Raw genomic sequence first — 20,238 nt, 5'->3', positions numbered from 1 at the left:
CAGCTGCAGATTGCTGGGCTGGAATTTTAATGGTAATAATCGGGTTTCTGATGGTATATCTTCTCTGCTTATCTTTCCCATTATCTGGCCTTATCTCCCCAGTCATCGGAGCAAATTAATGGTGCTCTTTCAGCATCGCCTTTTTATCACCGCTCAGAGAGCACCCAAGGGGAAAGAATAAGCAAAATATTAAAATACTGCATAAATCACAATTTTAGATAACGGTCCAATGTATGCAGGAGGAGGAGGAGGGGATGGGGGTGTGGGGGGTACGGCGCCCAACAACCTTTTTGTCCTTTAGAATGACTGTCTGTGCTGACTTTCTGTGTGCACTGCCTCCCCTGCCTTTTTTTTCTCCCAGAGTTCCCGGGGTAGCAGAGAGGGATCCTCGTGACCTTTCTGTTTCTACCTAGAGCTTGATTATACGACTGCACGCCGGCCTCCATATTAACAAGATCTTTACACATGACATACTAATTCACACGAGGCCAGGTCACAAAGACGTAACCGCGCAGCACAAACGTTACACTTCCCTTCGCTCGACAACAAAATTCGGATGCTGCGACGGGATTGGTCCAAAGATGAGTGGGCCTATCGCGTCACGCGTTGTCGTCCTCCTTTGTTGATTAGAAGTGGTTGCGGGTTTGTGGTGGGATGCCAGCAAAAAAAACAACAACATCACAAATACACAAAGGTAGCTGAATCAAACAGATGCTATACTGTACCAAACAGTTTTGAGATATTACTGCAAAGATGATATTAATTCACAAAAACATTTTAACAACATGCTTTTCCCATAACCTAAAAAAAAATTAACTGGTTGATCTTAAAAAAAAAAAAATTAAATAAAAATGTACTGTGATAAAATGTTTAGTACATAATTAAAAAAATACTAATAAATCCCAATTCTTTACCTAAAGAAGTAGGAAATACATTCCAAACCAGATGGCCTCAAAAACTTTCTGTAAATGACGAACCATGAATATTTAAGACGTGAAACAACAATTCTAAAACAAAAGTCGACAACAAACAAATCTCTTGTGTCGCAGAATCTGTGTCAGGCTTCCATGTGAGCACACACACACACACACACACACACACGCATGCGAGCATACACACCCACACATGGACAGCCTTACTTCCGAATTCAACATAATATCTCCGAGCACGGATAAACAGCTGCACGAGTACAAGACAAATCAGTGGAAGTGGTTTGATATTTGATAGTTTGACCCCAAAGTAAGCACAGTCTCGCTTTTAGCCTGTTACAGCAGCACACACACACACACACACACACACACACTGCAGCTGAGATCTGTCCATGTGCTTGGGTATGTGTGGGTGTGTGTGTGTTTGGGTGTGTGTGTGTGTCCAATTCCCCACGTATTTAAAAATCATCTACAGGCTCTTTTAAAATAATTACAATTATGAAAAGTTTCTTTTAAAATTCATAAAAATATAGATGTATTTTTAGTAAAATACCAACAATGTGAATACGACACACTTTTGAAATAATGTGCACCGTGAGGCAGTATTAAATTCATAATTCCCTGCCTTAAAAACAAATAACACTCCACTAAATTTCCCTTTAAATGTCCATCTAAATAATAATAAAACAACACTTTCCCCTGAGCAATCTATAATACTACAGTTCAGTCAAATTCATATCCCAGTGCCATAACTTGCCACACTTTTGCTCTTTTTATTATTCAACTGTCAACACTGCGGATCCATATTTATATACCGTGTATGGGCTTTACCGTTAAGTTTGACAGAAGTGTGTGTGCACGTATTTATGCACGCACACTTGCAAGTGAGTTGCAGTGTGTGTGTGTGTGTGTGTGTGTGAGAGAGAGAGAGAGAGAGAGAAAGCGAGAGAGAGACACGTGTGCATCTACGTGCTCCAAAAAAAACATTCAATAGCAATGTCAGTCAAAAATAAATCGACCTCTTCAATCAATCTCATGATACAGGCCCATTATCGATTATATCGTCCAATAATGATTTTGGCACCAAAAAGCCGCCAGTCAAAGTGACGCACCGACCTCACACACAACCCGGGATGCAAACTAGCACAGCCGCGTCGACCCGGGAACACAATAACTTAATTTTCGCCACAACTTGGGGAAACTTTGTGGCACCGCGGAACCGGGCTCGTAAACGGTTCTCTTCAACAACACACCGCGTATCTGCGGTTGGAGACTGGGCGCGCGTGTGTCTATGTATGTATACGTATGTATGTATGTATGTGTGTGTGGACCGTGACAGGCGACGCGCGAGCGCTGCTGAATCAGCCTCCGCGCGCTCACTATCGTTACAATATTCTGCAAAAGTCTAAATAAGCTCGAGGACGCGGCGGAGCGCGCGAGGCGACAGTTGAAAGAAGAACCAAAAAGAACTCACGTTTGATCTGCCGCGGGTTGCTCTGCTTCCTTCGGGACATGCCTGCTGTGCGGCCGGTCAGTGAATCCAGGTGTAGTACTGACAGATCGATAGGTTCTGGTTCATCCAAGCAGCCGGTTCGGGTTTGCTTTTTTTTTAGTTTTTTTGTAGTCTGATGGAAATTGAGGAAGAAAAAGAAGAAGGGGGGCACCGGTACTTTTTTTTAACGCACAAGTCTATCGTTCCGTCTGTCTTTCCTTTATCTTTCTCGTTTCTCTGGCTCTGACTCTGGCTTTCTCTCCCTCTCTCTCTCTCTCTCTCTCTCTCCCCCACATACACACACGAATACACACACCTCCCTTCCTCTCGCTCTCCGTCTCTCTCTCTTTCTCTCTCTCTTTCTCAGCACCGTCCTCCGTGATGAGGCTGCGCTTCGCCGCGATCCGCACGGACTGACTCGAGGTGAAAGCGTTTCGCGCTTTTGTTTGAAGATAAGGTTTGTTCCTCCCCGGGTACCGTAGCCGCAGCTCGGTGAACTTCACTTGATCCACAGTTACTTCAACTTCCAGTTATTAATTAGCGTCGCCCTTCATTAGAGCCCGTGTTTATTTTGTTTAATTATTTTGTTTAGGGTTAATATGAAGCATCACAGTCACAAAATAAAAACCTTTATTTTTTTAAGGGCCTATTTGTCTTAAAACAAAAAAAGATCTGCAAGATTAATTTAACTGCTACATTTTTGCTAAATGCTATTTACAAAAAAAAAAAAAAAAAAGGGGAGTTTAAAATGACCAGGGTCATTAGATACAACACACTGCAACAAATCAAATCTGTATCTGAAATCTTATATTTGTTTAATACTGTACACCAGGATAAGCTCAGCTGCAGCATGGCCACTCGTTCCCCCACAATGCACTGTGAGAGCTGATGTGGATTGAGATGCGGTGACCTCAAATGACTTGACCTCTTGGCCAAAAATCTGAAAGAGGTCAACTATGCTGTAGATATTTAAAAAAATCATTTTGGAAATGATAATCCAGTGAATAAAATCCTGGTGAATTCTCTGTCTGTACCACTGATGTCCAACCTTTTACTGTAAAATATATTCAAATGAGCACACAGTGGATTTCCAGTGAGAGCTTCTGCTTTTAGCGCATTGTTTATTTATCGGTATTTGAGAAACTGTCAATCAGAGCTTTTTCTTTTTCCTTTCATACAATTAGTCCGCCTATGGACAGGAAATATATTCCGAATATTTAAAGAAAGGGGGAGGGGAGAGGAAAACGAGAGCCTTCAAATCATACTGATTTTGACTGCCATGTTCTGAATAGTTGCCCAAACTGGAAATCACTCTCTTCAATTAGCCAGTTGGACTGCCAAGGAAGACAAGCAAGTGGCCTGTGAAATTATCTCGTAACCCAATTCCACAACTTTGGAATGGAGTCTGAAACTACAGAATAATTTATGTGGCAGACGGGTCAGCGGCGGTTCACCTTGAGGAGAGCATCTGTCTTGCAAGCCTCCTTGGTTTGTCCCCCCCCCCCCCCCCCCCCTTCCTCCAGTGCTCTGCTCATGATCCAGACACATGGATTCAGTGGCAGCCATAAACAGTGAATCATTTCAATATCGCAGCTTTGTCACTCTGTGCACGAGGGTTTCTGCTAAAAACCTGAGTGAACGATGATCTATTCAGAAGCATCAAATAGTGATGTAGAGTGACAGTTGGGGCTGTGTCCTCTTTGTCTTTTGGTCTCAGTTGACTATGATTTCTTCTGTCTTTTTTTTAATGCTGAATGACCAAGAGACTCAGGAGCACACATCTGGTAAACGCAAGATTTAACGTGGCGCTTTTGTGAGATTCCTTGTGGCAGAACTCAGATCTGTCAATTAAATCAACGATATGTGTTAAAGAATTGCATCCCTAGCGTCAATAACTGAGATTAAATATTTCTATACACACAATAAACTCTCCAAAAAAAAAAAACAGAAGTGAAATTACATCGCCGCCTATGAGGAGGTTAAAATAAAGCCTTCCCACATGCTCTCTAAAATTAGCACTCTAAACATCCATAAATAGAGTTTACTGGCCATATTAAGAACCCAGCACCAAAATCAATAATGATTCGTGGTAAGAGCAACAACACAGTGAGAGAGGGGAGTCAAATTGCCAGCTGAAGATTAATTTAACGCCACTCCTAAATCCTCTGAGACTGGAGCGTGGTTCTTCTCTGCTGTTCCCGAGCCCCACTGGCTTGTTTGAAGCCGTCTTTGATTGACAGCTACAAATCTGCGAGAGGAACAGAAAGCTTTTTTTTTTTTTTTTCCTCACTGCTCAGACCAGATGGTTGTGATAATTAACATGATACTGTTTCCATCGCCAGGGAAATCACTGACACAAGGTTGGTCATATTAATAGGTTAAGGTATACTGTATGCTGCGGGGATGCCGCACAGTGCACTCACATAATCTGATTATGGGGTAAAAGGTTGATTTAATGCGCTGAATCATTTGATTGGAACTGCCAAGTCACATTTGGGGAGTGCTGTTCAGCGTTTGGGGCGGAGGAGGTGGGCTGTCTGGTGGCTTCATCGTGCTTCTTCCTCAAGTAAAATGGGCTTTGAGAACAAAAGGTGCTTCATCGGTATGCCCACTAGTCGTCTGACTGAAGACACATTCCGCGTGTCTTTGTGAGACTGTCTGTCTCATTTCACAGCCTGAAAATATTTTTGCGAGAGTGACATGTTGATTTTAAATAATAGATCAAGTTGTCGACTGACGCAATTATTTATTGACAGCTCTGCCACAAGCGGTGGCTGATATTTTCATGTTTCAGAAGAGGATGGTGGATGTATAGCAGGGGTTTTTTTTCAGTTTTTACCGCATTTCGCTGCCAATTTAAAGACATAGATTTTGTAATTTGCCTCAATAAATGCGTTGCTGTACCCTCCTCACGGTGGCACGGTGCCATAAACTCATGATATAGTATTAAGGGACTGTGCAAAAATTATTTGGATGCAAATGAATGTGCAGGGCCCTTATTATTCAATTTTCTTTGCACCTTTCCTCCAATATCTAACACAAAATGACACCGTTGAATTAATACAACTCAGTTTGCCTTTAATAAGTACAAGTGTACAAATATGTTGCACTCTGGTTTTAACTGTAATGGAATAATACATTTTACAGTCAAATCTCATGAACAGAATTAGCAATTAACTAAATTATGGAAAACCTAACAAATAATGAGGTGTTCTGTTTAGTGAATGAACCAACCATTCTTTATTCTAATTAAACTCAATTAAACTTGTAACTTTACTACAGTTATGCTTTCTGTTAAAATGCATTCTTTGGAGAGATAACATTACTCGGTTCTGTTACACAAAACTTGTGTGTTGATCCTGTCAAAAAAAATCTAACTTTTCAATAGGCTATAAATACTTGATTTTTTCCTGGTTCTAAAGAAGAATGAAATTATATGAGGAAATATAAACTCAAAAGCTTCTCCCCTTGTTCACCCAAAAATGTTAGAGCTCCTTCCCTCCAGAAAAAATAAAAATAAAGACCCATCCCCCTTTCTGACCCCCACTCCTCCTATTCCCTTTCGCACGGTCCCTAAATGACATGTGATTGCCTCGTAACAAAGTTACGATACAACAATAATCCAAAACAGTTAAATGTGAAATGATCTTCCGGTGCAGTTACTTCACCAGGTGTTCCCCATTGTTAAATATAAAACGGTGTCACTTTTATGACAATCCTAAATTGAATTATTGCCATAATAACAGCGGCGGTCTTCATCTTACACTGTTTAGGTGAGCGGCTGTGCTGACTGAGTAATGTCAGTGTGGCACGTTGCTGGGTGGATTTTATTTATTTATTTATTTTCAAGGGATCACACATGTCCAGTGGCGCTGGGAGTGACAGCCATCGGTTGGAGGGGGACGGCGTCCTTAAAGAGCAGCCTCAGCAGCTCTGCTCGGACATCAGTGTTATGAGTTTGCCTGCTGTGGTGTCACCCTCTGGCTGTTGGGGATTGGTTCGTCTCCAGAGGATGGAAGGTGTGTGTGTGTGTGTGTGTGTTCATAGAGTAGAGTGGTGCAGGGTGGCTGTGGCAAATATATAACTGCTTAGGTCCTCAATACAGTACATATAGTATATATTACAAAAAAGAAACACATCTACAACCTGAAACAGAAAGTTGTTCCGTGCCAAGGTAAAGCTGAGCTGTTTTAATATAGATTTTGCATAATATCCCATAATTCTTTGTGGCTTTTCTGTTCAAGTATGTGTCCTTGAATGCCCTGAATGTAGCCACGCATCCCGATGCTGACATCCACAATTTAAAAACACAAAAACAAAATTGATTCATAGAAAGAAAAGAACCCATACAAATGACATAAATAATATGATTCCAGCCAGCAGCTCCAGCAGCAGTGAGCAAACAGATGTCTGAGAGAGTGCCCACTCTGCTGGCCGGGCTGCCAAAACCACCCGCGGCCCTGGAGGCCTCAGCGCCAGCTCTTTCCAGGGAGGCTTCGCTCTCCGCACCACCATCCAGTACCCTTCCCCTCCACACCTCCGTCGTCCCATCCCCTCCGTTTTTACCAGGGAGATGTGGTATAACATGCGGTGCACTCTGAGACAAAGCACATCCAGCACCAAAAGAAAAAAGAAAAAGAAAGAAAGTCGGAACGTTTAAAAATATGAATTCAAAATGCCTCACATCCCAAAAGCATTTTAAGATTACACCAGAACGTTAAAGTCCAGGCGAGTGATGGAAATACTAAAAGAGGGCGGGATGAACAAACTACGCTCCTCCCGTTGGGAGTGTGTAAATCTGTAAATAAAGGCTTTTTGTGGAGGAAGGGGGAGGAGGAGAGAACCACGGGGCAGTATATTCTTCCTGCTAATCTCACTGTCTTTTTATGTGGTCAAAAGCTGAGATTGTGACACCTCCAGGGGATAACCGGCGAGCCTTTTATGGATTAAAATCATAAATATCCCTATTCGTTTCAAGGAGTTCATTCCTTAAAATAATAATGTTGCATTATGACTGAGAGAAATGGAGCTGACAGTGGAAGGTGAGGGAATGCAGCCTGTAGAATCATGACTTTTAAGCAAAATTACCTTTTAATAGTCAATTCTGGTATGAAGAAATAAGGTCAATTTCTACACATTTGTAATTTTAATAATGTCTTTCTAAACACATTATTTACAACTGAATTAACAAATGGTGAGAGTATTTAATGGATTATGATCCGTTATGTTATGTTGGAAAAATGATAAATTGATATCACTTCATTATTTTCCCATCGTGTGAAGATTCTGTGTAAATATACAATTCCTGCATATAATAAAGGAGTGCCAAACAGCACACATTCGTAGCAGCATATTTTCAAACAAAAATGTAAAAAAAAAAAAAAAGAATACCAGTTTGATCAACTTTCACCAGCCGCCTACAACAAAATTCATAATCACATATTTTTTTTACAATATGTTAATTCTATTACTCCATTTTTCCACAGGATTTTGAGGCAAAGTTAGCAAAGTTAAACACAGAAAAATTCAAATGTTTTAAATCATCTTCACCTGAAAACGTTAGGGTTTGTCGAGGCATTTCATGGAAAAACAACTTTATTAAATCAGTAAAAAAAAAAAAAAATCAACCTTGCAATGAATGTACAGAGATTAGTTTATGATATTTGTAAATGATCTATTGAACGTCATCTCTAAATCTATGAAATCCCTCTTTTTCTACTAGAACCCAGTCTAGTTCTGGCTGTAAATCATCCGTTATAATGTGCACAACATTGTAAGTGACACTAAACGTGTCCACGTTTCAACACAGAGCAGTTTGCATGTAAGTCAGAGGTTTGCATGCCAAGTGTCCAAATAACATATTTGCTGTTGAGTACATGAGAGCACCTCGTGTGTTTTGACATCCTGTGATTTAATATTATTCATTCCCATGAGGTCAAGTAAATTATATTTGATACATGTAGCTGATACACACACACACACACACACACACACACACACACACACACACACACACACACACACACTCCCCATATGTGTGTGATTAAGTGGGGACCCACATCTAAACGCAGTATTATAATACAGTCAGTTGATGTATTTTAAAAGTGTGTCTGCTGGTTTATTACATATGCAGAGGCATCAGTGCACAGCAAAATGGAAAAATGCATCAATATATTCAGAGAAAGGCAGGCTGCGGACAGCTCAGAAAATAAATCTACATCTGCCAGGCTCCATGCAAACAGCAGAGCCGTCCTTAATGGTGAAACCATCGATGAAAACAGATAAAAATATTAAATATTCAGACATTCCTTTCAGCCGGTATCAAAAGCGGCCAGATGTGAGGAGCTGAAGTTGTTATCACGAATCCAACGACAGGCATTGAAAGAAATTCCTCTGAATTTTCAACCATATAAAAGTATTTTATGCCATGCAAATAAATGGTAATTTTTGACTATGGAGGGAAAAAAACATGCCAATAAACCCTATCATTTGGGACTAAAACTCCACAAACAGGAGATACTTTCAATTTGCTTTGCCTGTCTCCCCGCGTTAGATGCCTGCGATTGCCGCGAAATTAATCCATTTAACAATCTGTGGCTTAAATTTGAGGATTTCCAGTTTTTTTAGAATATCAATAAGTTCCAATTGAAGCGAGGATTCTTTTGCAATTCAGGCATGTGCGGGCGATAACGGCGGAGTTGGCATGAAGAGAGGCAAAGATGGATTAATTATGCAGGGAACATGGAAATTCTGCTTATCATCGCTTAGCAAAGGAGCCCAGCTCACATAATCAGAAAACGAGGATGAAAAAAAAAAAAAAAATAACAATGCAATGGCACCTTCCAGCCCATCATCTTACAAGTTAGATTTTTTCCCCCTGTAATTAAAAAGTAACATACAATTATATTCATATCTCATATGAAGACTATGAGTGGGTGTATATTAAATAATTGCATTGGGATATAAGGGTTGATGTAAAAAAGAAAAAGAAGTAAAAAAAAAAATCTTGTCTCACTGGGGGATGGCTCCCCTGGGTCGGATTGAACTACTTAGAAAGGGAAAACTTAAATTATCTCTGGAAAGCAAAAAAAACAAAGACAAAGGCTAAAGAGAGACTACTACTGTATATTTACTCCGAAATGTGCAGTTGTTGCATTTTGCAAACAAGAGTAATAAAGTCTAAAGGCGGTTCTGGTAAATCCCCCTCTGAGGATGCATGATATGGAAAGATATACTACATTTTGCTTCTCATTTCATGTCGTCTACAGATTTCCGTGCGTTCCAGGGTGTCGAGGAGCTGCGTTCAGCCTGCCAAGCTCTGTGAGCAGCAGCTAATGTGCGGCGGGCTTATGCTGGCGTTTCTCTTATTCCTTAAAGAGGGGCAGATTAAACCGTTAATGTTGTACAGTCGTTGGTAGCAAACAGGCGGGAGGTTTAAGACCTCGTTTTATGAGACACCACTGGTGAGAGGAAAAGGAAAAAAACCCTTTCTGCATCAAGGTCAAAGGCCGTCGTATAAGTCGGATTCACACGCTCGCTACTGTGGAATGGAATAATGTAGGCGGAGTTTGATGACGGCTGCCTTCGTCCTCACACGCTCGTGCGTGAATCTGTTTAAGATCCGGCTCAGGGTTCTGCATCCTCCCTGACATGCAGCAGATCCATGGAAAACAAATAGGATGTGATAAGATGTTACGTCTCAAGTCAAAGGGGGAGCGAGTATCACAATGTGTGCATAAGAAAGCGGTTCAGACTCATCCCAGCTTCTGTGGTGCCCTTAGTGGATTATGAACCCACTCCAACATCTTACCACCCAGATTCCTCCCTATCCTGACTTTTATCCTCACCGACCCCAACAAGCAAATCCCCTGGAACTTCCCGAATCGGCCTCTTTTTTTCTTTTTCTTCTTTTTTTAAAATCCGAGATAGCTTTTCCAGTTCACTTGCAGATTGCGGCGGCCTTTCAGTCGGCGCACCTGTTGCCCGAGCCTTGATTTCGCTTTTTGATCAGAGCCACCCTTTGACAAAAGAGGGAAAAGAAGAGGCTGAAGAAAAGGGAGAGGCAAGAGAAAAGATCCTTATCGAATGCTCTCCACCGGACAATGAATCTTCCCCACCATTCAAATGTATCTGCAGAATGCTTGAGTGATTCATTACAGCAGATTCTGAAGTGTGACAATGGACCTCAGAAATGAGTGATGGTATCTTCTTGCTGATTTCATTTCCCTGATCCTTCTTATCCCCCTGGCCTGTGTACCTCTATTAATTAGAAAGTAGGGATTTCCACTCATCAACTGATGGGTTTCATGCTCTGCTCTGTCACAAATCTCCTGTCCACGCTATCTCCCTCCTCCCAACCCTCGGCTGCTTTGGAATGTACATACCTCCGCCTCGGCTTCAATCTCGGCTGCGAGTCGGGGTGGCTTTGGCGATTCATAAATATTTATAAACCGATTAAGAAAGAATAATAAAGTTATAAGACAGTGGTTGGTTACCCTTGAACGGTGCTCCGGATGACTTCCTCGGAGGGGAAGTGTGATCATCCTCACCGCTGCTTTTCATTAGGAAAATCCTTCTCCCTCCGAGTTTTTTTGAACGCAGGTTAGTTTATTATTTCATCACTCGTGAGCGACCTCGTGAAACAGTTATTAATAGGAACTGTATGATGATTAGCTGTCATATGGTCAGAAGATTCAATAACATGCAGCTATACAGGGCAGCAGTGTTGTAACAGCAGGATGATGATGTCAAATGACACACTGATGACATTCCAACCCTTTTGTTCACATTGACCTCGTTATTTTTGGCCCCACAGATTGTTTCATAAAAGTAATAACAATAGTGACAATTAATATTAGTATTTAGAACAAATACATGTGTAGAAAGCTATCATAGCTGTAACCCACCCCTTGTTTAAAATGAAATGTTACAGTAAATGTTATAACAAATATACATTATTTTTGCAAAAACACAGTAGGCTATCCTTCCTAGGTCTAAGGTCAAACCCCCTCTTAGACCTCCTATGAACAAATTGTTTTAAAAACACAAATACAAATGTATTTGTGTTTTTAATTTCCTGTATCAGACCTGCGATACAAGTCATACTTATAAGAACGAAAGGGTTAATTGATAGTAGCGTACATGTCATTTTAGATGCCAATTAATTCTTGTTTCTGTCTGTTAATATACTGGTTATCACATGACAATCAGTCCTAATTTATATCTGAACGATTGTAATCTCCGCTCTAGTTGATAATCCAGAATCATAGGATGCACATTTCATTTGAGCTGATTTATTAAGTGTCGGATGGTTAATTTAGGATTCAGAAAAATGTGACAAATCTCAGAGCAGCACTCCACTCCTGCTATGAAAAAGCTCATAAAATAACAACAACATTTCACGAGAGAAGAAAAAAGTTCTCCGCTGCAAAAAAAAAAAAAAAAAAAGGCTATATTTGCCGGAGCAAATGGCACATGGCGTAGCTCCCAAAGCACCTCTCGCTTCGGTTTTTAGGGACAGTCTGACTCTTGAAAGTACCATTAATTATTAATGATACCCAGCGCAGCTGAAATGGCCAATTTCCCTGTTGACTCTATGACTAGAAGGGTGCTTGAGGGCGAAGACCTGCAATTAGCTGTTATATGTGGGTGGCTATTCTAGACAGCATCAACTCTTGTAAGTAGCATGACTGCAGAGGAAAGGAGACCGAACCCCAAGACTAATTATCCTTTCCCTCTCCCTTAAATATGAAGACATTAAAGTTGATTAGTCTTTCTAATTAGGTTATGCTTTTTGATACCACTTGTGTTTCTCGCTTCTGGCTTTTATGTATGATAATCTCTTTTTTGCATACTTGCCTACAAAGTTCCTTCATTGTCGTCGTCAACACTGGCAACACAAAAAAAGCGGAGACAGGAGTCACATTTGGATTGAGTGTCTTATTTCCACGTCCATGTGCCTGTAAGTAAGTATCTCCCGTTGTGGCTGTTCTTTTTTTTTCCCCTTACAAAATATCGGTGACTTTTGGGAGATTTCGTGTGATGTTTCTCTGGAACAAAAGGGGGAGTAAGTCGACTTGTACACGTGTTGAGTTGACAGAGGAACCAAACCACAAGAGCCACTTAACCCAAGACGCTGCTTTCGCATAACAGCTAAATCTGATATGCCAACCCCCCCCCCCCCCCCCCCTCTTACAAGGACATGACTGGGCAGAAAAAGGAGAGTCCTCGTCTGTAAGATTAGGTTTGGCAACTCTACTCCTCTCCTCTGGATGTCAGATCAGCAGAGTAAATTATATTGAGATCCTCTCAGAGATGACAGATGAAATCTGTCTCTTTGGGCTTGACGTGGAGCTGCAGGTGATACATGATATGTGATAAGGCGGTGATGTCACGGCCGCAGGTGGCTCTCCCCCCCCCCATTCCTCCCCCACGTCCCCCTCCTCCTCCCCTTGTCCCTTCGACTTGTGTGGAAAATGGCAGCACTGTGAGCAGCTCACAGGGAACTTTTATCTCTCCCCATCTGTGTGGTCTCAGGCGCGATGATCTTGGACACCAGCCATCTCAACCTTCATGCCATTTAAGCAAAAGAAGGGAGGGGGGTGTAGCAGGTTGGAGAGAAAGGAGAGGGAAGAAAAGGAGGGGGTGAAGAAGACTGTCTGTCTGATCCGGCATTTAAGTTTCAGGGCAAGCAAGCAGCTGTTTGACATGGTTTTGTTTGGCATTTAGCTGTATATCTCTATGAAAACAGCTTCTTATCTTCTGTCCCTTCGCCTCGTAGCTTTAAGTCATATCTGACTGTGGCATCTTGCATATTTTAAAGTGATCAGATTCTTTATTTAGGCATTTTAAGGTAAAGGCTTTTATTGTTTTTAGCTGACCTTTTGTCCATTCTGTATTTTAATACGTTCTCCTAACTGCGCTAACAGAATTTGTTGTGAAACAAATGAACTAGACATTAAGAAAAGCAATGACTGATTAAATCACATTCATTCTCCATGGAAATGTTATGAAATTCATGATACTGAACAGCACTGAGCTTCTCTGGAAGTCAAAATGTCATTCATAGTTCAACTGTTTATAGGCTACATATTTGTAGCTAACCATTTTAAGTGATTATCAATTAGGCTACTTTTAGCTTTCAACTGTATTCCAGTGTTTAGCTCATTTCAGCAGTTAATGTATTAGGCCTACTTTTTACTAGTTAAATGCTTTTAGCTTACTATTTCATCTGATACATTATTTTACCTAACTATTTATACTGTTATCCATCACTTTAAGCTAATTATTTCAACAGCTAATTGCTTTTAGCTTACTATTTCAACTGTTCAATTCTTTCAACTAACTATTTGAACTGTTTACCCACCACTTTAAGCTAATTGTTTCAACAGCTAATTGCTTTTAGCTTACTATTTCAACTGTTCAATTCTTTCAACTAACTATTTGAACTGTTTACCCACCACTTAAAGCTAATTGTTTCAACAGCTAATTGCTTTTAGCTTACTATTTCAACTGATACATTATTTTACCTAACTATTGAAACTGTTATCCATCACTTTAAGCTAATTATTTCAACAGCTAATTGCTTTTAGCTTACTATTTCAACAGCTAAATGCTTTTAGCTAACTATTTTGCCTTTACTTTACTTTAATTTTCCTTCTAACGTGCAACACAAATATGTTTTAATCAAATCACAATTTCTAGTTTTAGTTGACTTAATTAGTTGAACTCCCCCTGGCAGCAGTGCAGAAGTAACCCTGGTTGGAAACAAGGATATAAATATCTACATTTAAAGTTACAAACCTTAAAACTCTGCTTCTAGTGGAATGAAATGAGATATGGAGCACAAAAGGAGCAATCAAAAAAATGAAGTGTAAAAAAAAAAGGGAAAAAAAGAAATTGGGTTAAACTGGTTAATGGCTTCAACCAGTGGTGGAAAAGAAGGGAGGGTATTTTCATTCCAAGCCTTCCTGAACAAACAGGTGCGCCTGTAGTTTTTGATAGGGACATCTTCACACTGCAGACACTGAGTGGAGCTTGAAGGACTTATCATTTTGAAATGAGGAAAAGTAAATATATGTTGCTTGTCAATAATTAGGAATGCCTTGCCTTTTGTTTCTATGCAGCAACTATGTATGTTGTTGTCAATGTGCCACTTTGGACTCGGCTGCACTTCAGAGATACAGAGGCTGGCCATGTTGTCCCCCCTGTATTGTGATATTACAGCTTGGCACAGTTCTTTCATGTTGAGGATAAACACCGGCTAACGGTATATCAACCCTCAGGTTGTGTGTTTATACACAGAATAGCTTTTAATATGGGCTATAACATCAAAGATTGTTTTAAGGTTATTCTATACAGTGACGGCGGAATTCAATTAATTTCCACGATTGTCTAAGCGAAGCGAGACAGGAGGGCAGCGCTAAGGCACAACATTCTGCTAAATAGCTTTGAACTACAGATACTTTCCATTAATTAAACTGGATTGCAAGTTGTTTAATCAATTTCAGAGCCCCAAACAGTGACAATCAACCGCCTGCAGCCAGTGTGTGTGTGCATGCGCACGCCTGCATATGTGTGAGAGTGCGGTCAAAAAAAAAAAAAAAGCATTTGTCTGTTTGCAATGCTACGAGTGGTGCTGGCGTATAGGGTCTCACTAATTAACCTCCACGTTGATAATGTGCTTAATTACTTTATATTGTGATTTAGTTTCTTCCTAGAGGTTATTCTCTCTTTCAGATTGCAGAAATAATCTTGCATGCCTCAAAGGTGTTGAGCGGAGAATGCGATGCCCCAGCGAAACGCCGGTGCAGGCAGGCATCTGTGGATAGACTTTGTGATTACCGCCGCATTGACATCAATGGGGAACCATTTGACACCTGGCCCAGAGAGAGGGCAGCATCAGACTGCACGAGCTTTGATTAAATGGAGGAGAAGAGAGAAAAAAAAAAGACAACCATAGTCGAGGGGGGAAAACTTGATGTAATTTTGTCTGATCACCACACTGGCCCTGTGTCCTATCAGGCAGAGGACCTCTCATCACCTTTAAATTTCTCTGGACTCATGAAAAGACCAGACACAGGTTTGATAAAAAAAAAAAATGTAAGAAAGAAAAAAAGCTATGGCAACACAAAATGGGGTGGAATGAGACTCTGATCCTCTGCTTTTTGATATCTGGTGGAGTCGTATGCAACAATTTACTTGTACAATTTGGAGTTTGAATCCATGCAGGCTTGAAGAAAATGGATATAGTGAAGAGAGCAGGAACAACCCAAACTTTTTATTGACATTGAAAAAAATGCAAAAGCGAGCATGCTTTATTAGAGACATTACAGATTGCATTTTTCCTAGTTAAACCTTCAAAAAATAGAACGAATGGAAATGTATTTAATGACATTACTAGTTTGCATGAAAAGACGGTAACCCAGCACAGAGTGTGAAGGACATATTGGTTCAGTCCAGCGTGGCTTATTTATGGAACAATACATTACAAATTAGCACAGTGCTGAATGTGGGGGAAATCGGCTAAATACACCTTCGCTTGGTAATGACATGGGATTGTTCGTAGATAACAGCACACACCTGCATCTCTCTCTCTCTCTCTCTCTCACACACACACACACACACACCTCCCCCCTTGTCTGTTTGTTTTGTTTTGGGCAGCGAGGATAACACCTGCCTCTTCCCAGTTAATGGTCTTTTTAATTCACGGCTCAAACCCATTTAAAGGCGAACCCTTTCACAATTTGCTTAATTTCTGATGTCATTTCCACCCTGTAATTACTGTTCTCTCCCTCATTTATCAGTCATTGTACCTGCAGTGAAAATATAAGACCTTGACACCACTTTTGCCGAATCAAAATAGTATTTAATTTGATGTCTTGGGCCGTCAAACAACATTGTTCGAGGGACGTAATTAGGACAAATTTATCTTTTTTTATTTATTTTTCTTTCCTTTTTTTTTTTTTTACTTTGGGGATATTGCCAAGACATGTGGGACCTTTATGATAAGAAGGGGGGAAGAAAACGTTTGAACACCGCTGCCCAGTATCTCGTGCGTATTGTGAATGGCTTTCAGTAAAATTAATGGCGTGGGGGAGATTGCAGTGTGGCCGCGGTGAAACAGGATGCAGATGTGGTTACAGGGCATCCAGGTAAGGAAGCAGTCGTTTCCTAAACGCGGCGCGGATGCACACGCATGAAAGCGTGGTGTAAATGTAAGAGGCAAAGTAGGAATTTGGATGGGTGTTTTTGTGTGTTCCCATTACTCCCACCGCTCTCTCTTCTCTCAAAGTTGTCCTTTGACCCACCTCACTTATTCCCTGAATGTGATGATTTTTTTTCCGGACTCTTTTATTAGCTTCAGAAAAGTAAATAAAAGATGTCCTTAAAAAGGCGTCTGCAACATTTGTAATAAAACATACACATGGAGAAGTGGAAAATAATGATTATTAGAATATAAAAGCACTGTGGAAATAAAGTGGGTGCACTTCTTTACTCCGACCACTTCATTGAACTGCACTGATCTATATGCACATGGGGAGGAAAATGTGCGAGACAACTGCTCCCAGCAGAGTGAAAAATTACTCCTGCTCCTGTGTACAGCCAGATTTTCTGTACACAACCTGCTATATGTTATGTTGTCAAGACTGATTTTTTTTTTCTGCGGCAAAAGGGAAATTAATTGCAAAGAGGGACAAGAATTTGTTTTCATATTGGCTCGGTGGAGCCGAGTGCCAGGATGGAGGAGGACAGCTGTGGGGGAAGGCTGGCCGACCCGCTGCCTTCTGCCTCTCCCATGCCTAGCTGCACAGAGTCTGTGACAAAACAAGCCTCCAGGAATACTGGGCAAACACTGAGAGCCTCTCACTGGGATCCGCACTATTTCCTGAGAGCGCCACAGCCAAAAAAGCTTCACACTTCCAACACCGTCTTCACTTCTTTCCCTCTAAATTGAACTGTTGCCGCCCGCGTTGCGTCGCCATCAAAGGTTGGGGAAACGGCCATGATCAGAAAATACCTGTTCGGTCGGCAGCTTGCAAGAACACGAGGCGTCGCTTGTGCTGAAATTGCAAACAAACATGTTTCTTTTTTTTCCCGCACGCTTAAACAACTCGCAACAAGAAATAAGGTCAAGCATGCTGTAAGTGATTCCACCTCTTCTCAATCTGCGTGCGCTCTCACTGTACACGGAGGCGCAGCCAGGAGAGATGAGGGAGATAGTGGAGGCTGAGGTAGGAACCGTTTTCACACTGCCACAATTACAGGAACCGTCATTACATTGCTCACTCTTACTCAAATACAGATAGAAGCCCCCACTTCCCCCCTCTCCCCCCAAAAATTATGCGCAGGCTAGGAGGAGAAAGTGTCTCACTTCTGTTTGCTAAATTAATCGCTTCCTAAATGGCTCCAGGCCAGGCAAAGTTAACATTTGCAGTTTCAAAGGTTTTCAGCGCTTGCAATGAGCCATGAAATTACTGCATGCCGTCGAAAATGGCAGCTGATGAAAAGCCCAAGGAGCAGGTCCCACAGGCGGAGGGAGCTTGGAAGTGAAATCTTAAACACAAAGTCTCATTTCTGATTCGGATCGTGGTGAAATTCAGAACCAAAAAAATTCAAGAAGGCGCGAGCCCACCTTCCGACAGCCGGACAGGTTTTTTTTTTGTGTGTGCGACAGGACAGATGATGAACAGCTGTTTTCGGGCCCGGCAGCGCCTCGCCGAGGCTTCCGAAGAGGCGAGGTGAGCGCAGAGGTTGGGCCGAAAGCCTCGTAATGATGATGTCGAGGTGCTCAGCTGCAGCCAAAATGGACTGACCCAAATTAGGTCTGATTAAATCACAGGGGTGACGCTGCACTTCTGCAGACATCATTAACAGCAAGATGATTATGGCGGGAGCAGTTTGGCTCAGCTGAACCCAAACAGTTCACACCGACAGTCTGATGCTGGGAGAACTCTCTGCATATTGACTGAATTAAGCCAAGTAAGCAAATCCACGTACATCTGATTCCTTTTTTTTTGGGAAATGTGCGATTTGCACCGACAGCAAAGCAACATGATCCATTCTCCAAACAAAGAATGAGAAACAACCAAATGACCAAAATAAGGAATGTAAGTTTCCTACCAAAAAAAAAACAAACTAAAACAAAGGTTTGACAGGAAACGAAGATCATCTGTCATCATCAAAATGTTTGGTTCACTTTTGCCAATTTCTTGACTTTTCATTCCTCTCTAGTTGGGTGAAATCATACCTCAGAATGATGAACATTTCCTGAAAACTCCCACTGTGCTTGGGATCTCTAGGTCCTTGCCAGAAAAAATAAATAAATAAAAAAAACTCCCCCACATATCAATCTGCAATCATAGAGCCTAGCGGACACTTCGGATTGCAGAAACTTTGACCTATTTTTCAGCGTTGGAGTGACCAACCAATTTAAGAGCCAATTTTATTTTTTTTATTAAGCATGTGTGACATGAAATTAGATCCTCAGTTAGTTGATATTTGGACGAGTTGGAAGATAATCATTTGATGTTACATGTGTATCTACTAAAAGAGTGGTAGTCTGCATGTAAGAACACCACGAATATTTCTTATTTAAGTCCAATCCGAGCACTGGCATGTCACCGGTGATGTGAATTCATTTTGACATTATTTGGTTAAAAAACAGGGGGGACACTCTTCGCGGAGACGCCGCCTATTACCGCTAATAGAATTTTTGAGTATGTTTATCTTGCTGTTCGTGTATTAATGACATTTAAATATGTTATGCCTCCACCATAAAACATTAAGCACTCTATTGTTAGGTCAAATTTGGAGTGAGGGAGAAGTGGTGGATGTTTTTAAATGAGAGCTTAATTAATTAAAGAATGCATTAGATTTTAATGGTGAGTTGTTAACTCTCGCTGTAGCCTCATTAATATGTGCCCCGTGGGGATTTCAGTGCCAGCGTTTCACCAGCAACCTGCTGGCTGTGCGTCCCGTGGCTATGTTATGGTGCTGGAGATTGATGGTTGACAAAGCAATTAATCACATGCTCAGTGCGCGTAGCAGGTGGAGGTATGATTATTTAAATTTTCATATTATATGATTTCAATGAAGGGAGGGATTGAAAGTAGCCAAAGAAAGGTCAGTAGCTATCTTTTAAAGGGTCAATTCACCCACGTTATAAAATATTGATTTCTTGGGTATTATTCTTTTTGCTTTTATTTGGATTTCAGATCTTGTTTTGAGGTGAATTGAATTAAATCTGAAGCCTCGGGCTGTCACGATATCAGGGGTTCACATTGAGAGGATGAAAGTTTGAGGGGGGGGAGAATGCTGTCATATTCATTTTTAACCTTGTTCATTGTGCCTTTTGTCACTTTTTTTGGCAAGTAAACTACACTCAAAATACTTGTGTGTAGGGAGATGGAGTCTGTAACCATAGTGATTTGAGAGGCACTGTGGTCTCCTAGCGAGCTAACGGTAGCTTGCTATGTTTCTGAGTGGCTCGCTAAGAGTATAAACAAACAAATTGATTATTTGCCCAACATCTGTCAATTAAATGAGTTACGCCACTTTCAGTTACGCTGTAACAGCAGACTAGCAAGCACACACTAGATTCAACAACGAAGAAGAAAGTAGCGAATAAAAGGCGTGTCGGGGCGTCTAATTTGTGGTGCGAGCGTGTTGGTCGCTAAAAGATTTCAACTCAGACTTTTCAACTGGTAGCAGTCAGACAAACACAAAAAGCCCTTTGCCTGTGGTTGACTTTTTAAGAAACAAGAAACATATCTTAAAACTCAAGCAAATGAATCCAGAATTATATATTATACTGCA

At 41.1% G+C, this 20,238-nt stretch overlaps 1 protein-coding gene across 1 annotated transcript in view; it reads right to left on the bottom strand.

The window, feature by feature from the left end:
• Positions 1–2,523, bottom strand: part of zfpm2a (zinc finger protein, FOG family member 2a) — a 118,643-nt gene extending 116,120 nt beyond the window's left edge. Inside the window, 3 exon segments of the mRNA XM_084026266.1 lie at positions 2,404–2,455; positions 2,457–2,483; positions 2,485–2,523. Of these exon segments, the coding sequence (XP_083882392.1) occupies positions 2,404–2,455; positions 2,457–2,483; positions 2,485–2,508 (103 nt within the window). The 5' untranslated portion in view covers positions 2,509–2,523.
• Between the last annotated feature and the right edge of the window lie 17,715 nt (positions 2,524–20,238).

Source organism: Eutrigla gurnardus (genome assembly GCF_963514095.1).
Source record: "Eutrigla gurnardus genome assembly, chromosome: 14".
In the NCBI taxonomy this organism is placed as follows: Eukaryota; Metazoa; Chordata; class Actinopteri; order Perciformes; family Triglidae; genus Eutrigla; species Eutrigla gurnardus.
Note: the sequence above shows the minus strand (reverse complement) of the source record. Positions and strands in the feature narration are given on the sequence as shown.